The following is a 9,925-nucleotide window of genomic DNA, read 5'->3' on the forward strand; positions in this document are numbered from 1 at the left end:
AAAGAATACAATGAACTATAAAAATCATAATACAATTTTGTTTTCCAAACTTTAGAGTTTATAAGATAATTTTTGAACCAAAAAATACATTTTGAACCAATAAAATATCTTATGAACTCTACAAATTCTAGAGTTCGAAATTTTAGAATCCAGAAAAAGAGAAAGAGGAGCGTCAATTAAAAAAATGAAGAAAAGGGTAAATCTGTCATTTAATGTCTTCTATGGAGGTGCAGGAAGAAATTGCCAGGATCTTATCCTACGTCTGTGTTGTATTGCAAATAAAAAACACAAAATAGACCATAAAGGATTCTTACTATTCCCACTCCCCTTATTTACAAGCACCTTCTATTTTATAACTTTTGTCTTGTTCAAATACATTAATACGTTTTTGGTTATCTATATATATTGACAAATTCTTACAATTCAAAAACGATTTTTAAAGCATGAGATGAAATAAAAAATAACCGACAGTCTACAGCATTTTATTTGCGCAAAAAATGTTAATTAAGTACTTATTTAGTAAGTGTTTTTATGCGAAGTTATATTACATGTTTAACAATAAATTTTGTTACAAAAACTTACAAAGAGACATAATCATTTGTTTATATCAGCTGCTACAAATTTTGGTCGCCTAAGATTATCTTTTTTGTCAGTGCTCGGAGGAATAAAACGTGTGGTTCAATCAGTGGCTAAGCTCGATACATAAAACACAGTGAATGGGATATTACCTAAGCCTCTTATTCCTTCTAAGTGGGATAAATTCCAAAAGGAAACTTATTGATGTTGTCATGAACTTCAATTTTAAATAATATCTGTGTTACTAATTTGCTTTTAAATATTTCATTTAATCAAGAGTGGTTAGACACTATTATAAATTCTCATATTTAGTATGTTGATATAAGTTTAAACTAGATCTAACACAAGTTTGAATTTTCATTAAGTAGTATTTGTTCTGTGTGATCATCATAACTGTCCATAAAGAAAAATGCATACAAAAAGTAAGAAAAAAAAAATGAAAAATTCTATTAATTTGGAGAATTCCCCAGGGGTTTTGGTATCTGATTTGGTTGCAAAGGGCATAAAGTAAAAAACAATTTGACGTTAATATGCTTGATTAGAGTTACAGAAAACAACGTTGATGCTTATAATATTCCTCTTAAAAAGGAATAAACCTCATCTTCACCACCCATCTCTATATCCAAAGAAGCAAAAGATTATCCTATTCATATGACAAATTTATATGTATATATGGAGAAGATTGATTCCTGCCCAATTGTGCTTTTGTTGAAGTGGAGTTTAGAGATAGCAATACATGGGCCACAAGCATTTATCATAATTAAATAATACCAAATCCTTCGTTCAAAAAGTTGTGGAGTTGATGAATGAAGAATAAAGTTACAAGTGGTGCAAAAAAATCCATCTTCTCCACCTCAGATTTCACCCATTCATGCGTCACCTCGCACATTCTACAAATTCATGCACGCACACTCTCATATAAATACATTCACGTGATTCTGCTACTACTTAATTCCTCCTGCTACACTCAAACACACCACACCACAAGTGTTGTTTCGTTTCTTTGCGAATTATTGTACTTTCTTTTTCTCTTCTCTAATTAGTATATTGTCCTTCATCATCCATTGCGTAGCCTTCATAATTATTTTTCCATTAGTGACTTTATGCTGTTCACATTGATGATTCATGTTTGATGTATCAGTATCACACCACATTAAATAACTCACTGAGCTCCTTGTTTTTATACTAGGTGGAACCTTATATATACTGAGCTAGAATTTGGAAGTTTGGTTCATACATACCTCTATACTCTCTTCATCTTCTTCATTGGTTCACCAAGTAAGTCTTCAACACATATACACTAACACCTTTGTTAACCTTGCTCTGAAACTTGTTTGTTTTGTAATATAGTAGTATTTCTGTTTCATTTACCTTTGTGATCTCGCTCAAACTGAAACCATTAAGTTACCGAAAGTGATGATACTTGCATTTCAAATTTAAATGGCAAAAGGCAAATATGATGATATTAACGTGTTTGGATCCATGTCCCATATATGGTTTTTCATGTTTACTGAGATGTTGACAGTCACAGCTTCTGCATCCCATACTTAATTTCTTACTTCTCAATGGATTTCCACACATATTATGGTTTACTGAACAGGGTTTTTGTGAACATTGGAATTAACAAACATGTTGCATGTTGATGCAGATTAGAATTTGTGTAAGATGGATACTTCTTGCGGGATTGCTGGAATCAAGTATGATTGCTTGCTTTTCGGTATGAATGATGCCACTCTATCAGTGCACTCTTACATGTTTCCCAAGTTCTACACTTTTGGTTCAAGAGTTACGAAACTGCGCGTGAATTTTCTATTTTTCTGCGCAAGTTTTGTAAGCTCTGCAAACATTATGATGGCAATGATATAATCAAACAGGAGTAGGGACTACAAAGTGTAGAATGATAATTCAAGTTTTGGATGAATTTTATTTGATTTTGAGAGAAAAAGAGAGAAGGGAAAATTAATTACAACGGATAGTAACAATTTTTTTTCTCCTACATAAATTGGAAATAACAACTTAAAAAAGAGGAGTTTTGGAGAGACAATGAAGCTATTATTTCCTTCTTTTTTTCTCATGTCTTCCCCATTCAACTGAACTGAGCCATTGGAAACGTGTTCTGTTAGAATTTTTTAGGAAAACGGGGACTGTTATTTATTTATGGCTCCACCTTTTTCCACAGATATGGACGATACTCTCTATCCATTGAGCTCAGGTCTCAATTTGGCATGTCGGAAGAACATAGAAGGTACAAACACTAACCATGAAAACTACAATATCTCTAGTGTTAAGATAATATGCAAAACATGTCCTTTGGTTAAACTAATCTTGTTTACAGAGTACATGTTAAAACACTTGCATATGGACGAAAGTAAAGTACCAAAGATTTGCCTGGACTTCTACAAGGAATATGGGACAACTATGGCAGGACTAAAGGTAGAGAAATATCGCCATTTTTCACGATTTCCTCTTCATCGTTCTTCCCTTACGAGAATACCAATTTCAGGCTTTTGGTTATGAGTTTGATGATGATGAATTTCATGCCTACGTGCATGGAAGACTACCATACGGGAACCTGAAGCCAGATCCAGTGTTAAGGAACCTTCTGCTTTCCATGCCTCAGCGTAAAATTGTATGTAAATATTTTATGTTAGTTTGTTCAGCGGAGAGCATTCCATATAATTCTAAGACTATAAAATGGCCATCTCAGGTATTCACTAATGCAGATGAAGCACATGCACACCAAGTGCTCAACAGATTGGGCTTGGTAGAATGTTTTGACAGTATCATATGCTTTGAAACGCTTAATCCCCCTAATCACGCAAATGTAACAACTGATAATCGCGTGCTAGCATGGAGTAACTCGTTGAACAAAGAATACTGTAACCAGGTAGAGAGTGAATGTTTCAACTCCAAGACACAAATCCTCTGCAAACCCTCTGTTGAAGCCATTGAAGCCGCCATTCACATTGCTAATGTAGATCCAAGGAAAACGGTACAATCAATTACATGTGTTTTGTTGCATATAATGTAGAAATGGGCGTGCATGGAAATTATGCCTGTGTGTTTATTTATATATTTTGGCCGTCTAGTCTTGGAATCAACTTACTATACCGTCTTTGTTCCCTCTTCCACCCTATGCAGTTGTTCTTTGATGACAGTGCTAGAAACATTGCAAGTGGGAAAGCTGCTGGACTTAACACGGTTATTGTAAGCTATAATTTACTATTCATGAATCCTCTCGGGAAATTTTAGAAATTGAATAGCTATATGATTTATGTACACATCTAACTCAAGTTAACATCTTGGCGGCAGGTGGGACGCTCAGATTTGGTGCCGGGAGCTGACCATGCACTGAACAGCATTCATAACATCAAAGAAGCGTTACCCGAGATATGGGAGGTTGAGGGAGACCAACAGCAAATTATCCAATCTCAAGCAGTTGAAACCATGGTCCTTGCATAGATTTTCCTTTGAACAAGCAAATTTTTACAACCGAGCAATCTCCCAACCATGATGCATAGCAGTTGGCTCCCCACAAACAGTGATGCTTAAAAATGTAAATCATGTTGTTGGGAGCATGTAAACGCAAATAACAAAGCATAAAGAAATGAAAAAGAGAATATTATTGTTCTAAAGATTAAGCACGAGTCTTTGTCATACAAAATATGGGTAATTAGGCACCGACTAATGACAATCCAAACCCATTAACATGACTAGTAAGGGGCAATCGGAACATTGGAAAATGAACTGAAAATCAAAAGAAAAGTAATGTACTTCCGGGTAAGGATCAACCATCTATAGGAAGTTCTCCGCAATTAACAATTCTGCAAGGCTTCCGAGGGACATCTAACCTACTCGTTTCCTGGGATTCAAGTGTTCTCACAACATCCATTCCATCAATGACATGTCCAAAAACAACGTGACGATTGTCTAGCCATGGAGTCTGCATAAAAAAATCAAGACACTTCATATTTTACAGAAGTAAAAAATTTAAAGATTCATATATTTTAGTTAAATAATTGAGCACTGAATATGATAAATAACATCCACAGCAAAATGGTCCAAATCTGTGAAGAAAACATCTTAGATCTGGAAACAGACTTGATAAATACATTCCCTGGTGACTAGTGAGTGAGGGTTTTACAATAAATAACCAGTCAGTGGATATTGAGGTTAGGCTTGATTAGAATTTTGAGCTTACTTTCATTGAGGTTTATCTATTAGTAACTTATAAAAATCAGGAAGGGCAGTAATTGTTTCTCACCTTTACAGTGCAAATGAAAAATTGACTACCATTGGTATTAGGACCAGCATTTGCCATGCTTAGAATTCCAGGACCAGTATGCTTCACTGTAAGAAAGCATTGAAACTAGAAACGTAAGAAGATTGATTAAACTATTTTAAATTGGAAAAGTAGCTTAAACTGAATTTGGAAGACCAATCAGGCAATCACTATTAAAAATTTATTATTAAATATTACTATATAGCCAGAAAAAGAGAGACATACAGGAAAAACTCTCATCTTTAAAACTAGGACCGTAGATACTAATTCCACCAGTTCCCTGCAGCCAATTAAAGCAAATTCTGAGCTAGAATAAACTTCAGTAGCCTCATTGATGCATATACATGGCATGTCAGTGTGAAAGGAAATGCTCTCATCACTACATATATGCAGGCATACAAATAAATATAATAGAGCTCACATTTCCTTCCGTAAAGTCTCCTCCTTGAATCATGAAATCTTTGATTATACGATGGAAGGAGCTTCCTTTGTAACCATACCCTTTCTCACCTGTTAAAAAATTATTCAGCTTGGTATATAAAATTCAATGTTCCACAATCCATTTCAGAGTAAATCCAACGGCAACAAGAAAAATGTTGCAGAAAAACTTAATTGCTTGCCTGTGCACAAAGCACGGAAATTTTCAGCTGTTTTGGGAACATCCTCTCCAAATAGGCCCAAAACAATCCTGCCCAAAGCCTCACCCCCAGCTTCTACGTCAAAGAAACACTTGGTTGTCACCTTGGCTTGAAGCTCTAAAGCCTAAAGGTAACAAAACCATGTAAAAAAATCATGTTAATCACAGCAGAAGAGATTATTGAGCCTTGACAAGACTTTTTCACATTAAACCATTGAATATGATTCCAAACATGGCGTCGTAAATATTAGCAATCACAAATCCAAATACTGAATAATTCTTCATCAACAAGTGGTCTAAATTTTAAGAAAATATTTTCTCCTTCTATTTTCTACTTTTGATAATTACAAAAAATACCACCTTGTTTTGTTTTCACTTGGTTTCTTATTTTAAAAAAATTGTATAAGTGTGAAAATGATGTTCTTCTCAACTCCTGTAATGATGCCCAGTGGAACAAAGAGTAAAACTTAGAGATCCTGAAGGTCTTATCCTTTAGCTTCTCCACTGTCTTGTAATAATACTAGTAACTATTTCACAAACCATAAATTTCAGATGAGAAACTTACATTGTCTGTGGCGTTGACACATGTCATACTCCTATATCTAATTGACTTTGCTTCAGATTGTTGCCTCACAGGAAACCTCATGGCATAGTGTGACCTAGATGCCAACGTTTTACCGTAACCAAGCTGTGACCCTGTACCGCAACAGACCACACGTGGCCTTTGAATCTTAGACACATCTCGGCTACAATTACCCTGAAAAAATGGTGGCAAACTTCTATCATTATTATCAGTTGACACCACCTTTGCAATCCGAAACTCCTAATGGAAAAAGGTGTGAAAAATCAAGTCTTTCATACATTATATCGAATAAAAGCGATTTGGGTGGTTCCAAAAGGGAAAGTCAAAACAGTGCACTTAACAGTAATGCCTTCTTAATAATTGTAAGTATTGGAGGATGAAGAGAAAGAGAAAGAAAGCAGAAACCTGAAGACGAGGAAGTGAGTTCTGACAATGAACAAATTGAGCTGATAATGAAGACGCCATACTCACTAGAACCTTCCCTTGTTGTGCTGTGCGGTGTTGATATTGGAGAACCAGACCCAAAGAGATAAAAGGGTTACAACTATGTGCACTTTTTATATGTAAAAGAAAAAACACATAGTACTTATAGTTTTAAATTTTAATGTATTTTTTATTTTAAAAAATAACCTTTTGTCAATTACATTAATTATCTTTTATTTATTTAATGGTTTACATATATATATATATATATATATATATATATATATATATATATATATATAGATGCACTTATTTAATTTAATATGTTTTGCATTTTAATATCAAATAAAAATAGGGGGAAAACTCTAATAAAACAAATAATAGGCAAGCTGTCTTCAGATTATTTTAGTGAACAAATCTAAAGATATTAAGGGATTACTAGAAATAAGAGTATAACATTAATTTTTATTTTTATTTTTGTTTAATGAAATGGGACGATAAAATGAAGGAGGTTTTGGTGTTTATGATTAATGGTCAATCGTGTTAGGTTAGAATATTTTTCTGACTATATAAGAATTTCAGTATTATTATATAGTATTTTACACACAAAAATGTTGCTAGTTATCTATACAATTATGACACTTTGATTTTTATTAATTATATAAGATATGAGATGAATAGAAAGTATAAGTATTGTTTTGATTGGTAGTGCTGGTCCTACCAGGAACTTGACTCACATTGATTTCTCAGTCACCATCTGTGAATTTAAAATGTAAGGTTGATTAATGGAGAAGAGAGAAATGCGTAATGTTTGTTCTCTTTTTCACAAAGTTGTTGCTGATTTTTCTTCGGCTTCTTCTTCATTGTCCCCTAAGTTTTTTTTTCCTGTATCCCACAATTTTCTAAATCTCAAAACTGGTTTTATTTGAAAAAGGCACTGTAATTACCGGAAATTGAAATCTGGGAGTGTGTAACGGATTCATCAATCTGAAACTGAATCATTTTTTTTGTCTGGATGAAGAGGTGTTCTGAAAGCAAATTTTGCATATATTATTGTTTTCTGAATTGTTGAATCTGGAAGCCTAATTCTGTTACGGATTGGTGTATCTGGAATGTTTTTTTTTTAATTATGGATTTTTGAATCTGAAATGCATACTTTTGTTACAGATTGGTAGATCCGGAATACTTTTTTTTTAACGATGGATTTTTAAATGTGAAATGCATATTTTGAATTACGGATTGGTGCATCTGAAATTTTACCAAAAATGCAAATCTGAAAATTTTCCGGATTCCGTACTCCAGAATGCAAAATAATAAATACATTTTTAAGTGCATTTTAGGATTTTTAAAAAATAATAAAGAAATTTTAGTCTTTGCATAACATTGTCGGGGTGCAAGAAAAAAAATGTGGGGTGCATGAAGAAACTGCCCTCTTCTTTTAGTGGTCCATTCTAAGATAGTTTCATTTTTGGGCTTTCACCCAAAAGTGGGAATTTCAGCCCATAAAATGGGCCAGGCTTTGAATGCAAACAATGTTTTTTTACAGCTCCAAAAGAAATAACTCCTTCGCCGCTTCTTTCTGTGTAACTTCTATAAAAAAAAATTATTTCAAAAATATATTTATGTAAAAAAATTAAAATATATAAAATTTATGATGTGGCATAGTTTATATTTTGGATTAAATAATCTAATCTAAAATCTTGAAATTCAGAATAATTTTTCTAAAAATATATTTTGGATTACATAATTCAAAAACTATTTTTAGATTTAATATAAGATTTTGAATTTTATAAATTTGGATAATATTTCTAAATTTGAAAGTGTACTGGTATGGACCAAAAGGTCAATACCAAGTTCGGCTTCCACAGTCGGGCCGACTGAATGATACACGTTCGTGCAAGTCGATCGATACCTTCGGTCCAGTAATGCTCAAATCAAGGATCAGTAAAACTAAACCATCATTAAGAATTAGGTAATACACATCAAAGTACAATCCACATCAATAATTCAGCCCAACAAGGTAAGCTCATTAAAATAATATAAATAACGCACATTCCAAGAAGTAGGTACGTCATTAATTATTGTACTTTGACACATGAGTGTCGAACACCCCTTGCTAACTTGAGCATCAGAGTGTCTTTTGCAAATACCTTCATTCGACATTTCTCAAGAGATCAAGTGATCAAGCAACCGAGACCCAAAGAAGTAGTAGGAAGACTGAAGGAGTAAACTGAAGTATAGGTCAACCGCCTGATAGAAAGAAAAAACGAAACTGCTCAATAGTTCTCTAGATTTCATCTCCCTAACAAGAAAAAAAAATATCTTTTAAATTATATAATTCATAATATTTTTGAAAAACAAAATAACTAATAAAAAAACAGTGGAGGTTCTTGTAGATACTGTGATGATATAAAGTAGTAGAAGAAAGAAAGTGAAAAAGGTGTGTGAGATTTTAAAGCTTAATTTATTTTTTTATTGAAGAAAAAAAAATATTTTATTTAATATGTGTTGATGTAAGAATGTATGAAGTTGCAGAAAGATCCAACCTCACTCCTTCCAAAAAAATGTGTCTAACCTAGGATCACACCCTTCTTTTACATGGTTAATGCCGTGACTGGTGATAGGAATTAGTTATCATCATACTTAACTAATTATTTGGATTAAGCCTAATAAAAGACTAATGTATTAGGGAAAATACCTTTTAAGAAAGTCGAGGGTAAAAAAATTACAAGTAACGATATATGAACAATTATATAGATTACAATTAAAAAAAATAACTTTTATTTAAATGCAATAATTTTAAATTTATATTAATCAAATTATAATTATAACTCGTGACGTTTCAATTTCATTTTTCAATTATTAAATTAACATTTTCTACAAATTATTCAACAACCAATTAACGCTTACACAGTTGATATTCCCAATATCTTTTTTTTTGTATTTTAATGGTTTTTAATAAAGTGAATGAGAATAAAGGGTTTGTTGGGTGTATTAAAAACGTCTTCCTCACACGTAACAGAGCATCCATTACATGTCATGTCTCGCATAAAACAAATAAATGAAACTTGAAACCTGGTTTGATCAGTGACGTACATTGTTCATCCAACAGCTTTAATGTATTCGTTGAGACTTTAAAATAACTAACACACGTTTCTCGGAAAAATATTTATTGTAAACTTAAAAGTCGTATCAATAAAAAATCAAGGTCCTACAGTTTTTAAGAAAATGTTTCTTAAAATTTGACTAAAAAATTATAAAAAAATGAAACCAAATGCACTTGAGACAGAATGTACGACAACACAGTTCACAATTTTGGCTAGAGTTGAGTATTGAGGTTAAGATTTAATTAGTGACATAGCTTCGATCTTACTCAAATTGTAACTTTGAAATAGTTATTACCGTGTTGGTCTTACCTTCAACA

General features: G+C 32.7%; 2 protein-coding genes across 3 annotated transcripts; one reads left to right on the forward strand and one right to left on the reverse strand.

Annotated features, from left to right (window-relative positions):
• Positions 1-1,455: 1,455 nt before the first annotated feature.
• On the forward strand, positions 1,456-4,211 carry LOC137814852 (Haloacid dehalogenase-like hydrolase (HAD) superfamily protein). Of its 2 annotated transcripts, XM_068617772.2 has the most exons (9): positions 1,456-1,591; positions 1,766-1,854; positions 2,225-2,293; positions 2,756-2,821; positions 2,912-3,009; positions 3,080-3,205; positions 3,284-3,568; positions 3,718-3,783; positions 3,889-4,211. In XM_068617772.2, exons 3-9 carry the CDS (start codon positions 2,242-2,244, stop codon positions 4,036-4,038), a joined length of 843 nt encoding a protein of 280 aa, XP_068473873.1. In that variant the 5' UTR covers positions 1,456-1,591; positions 1,766-1,854; positions 2,225-2,241; the 3' UTR covers positions 4,039-4,211. The 2 variants fall into 2 exon arrangements, with proteins under 2 accessions (XP_068473873.1, XP_068473872.1); XM_068617771.2 differs by having other exon boundaries at positions 3,080-3,568.
• Positions 4,181-6,649, reverse strand: ROC4 (rotamase CYP 4). The gene is made up of 7 exons (XM_068617773.2): positions 6,484-6,649; positions 6,061-6,252; positions 5,479-5,620; positions 5,280-5,368; positions 5,084-5,138; positions 4,841-4,926; positions 4,181-4,519 (listed from the first exon to the last, which is right to left on the reverse strand). Exons 1-7 carry the CDS (start codon positions 6,541-6,543, stop codon positions 4,364-4,366), a joined length of 780 nt encoding a protein of 259 aa, XP_068473874.1. The 5' UTR covers positions 6,544-6,649; the 3' UTR covers positions 4,181-4,363.
• Between the last annotated feature and the right edge of the window lie 3,276 nt (positions 6,650-9,925).

The sequence above is a fragment of the Phaseolus vulgaris genome, chromosome 1 (genome assembly GCF_051622355.1).
Source record: "Phaseolus vulgaris cultivar YP4 chromosome 1, ASM5162235v1, whole genome shotgun sequence".
NCBI lineage: Eukaryota > Viridiplantae > Streptophyta > Magnoliopsida > Fabales > Fabaceae > Phaseolus > Phaseolus vulgaris.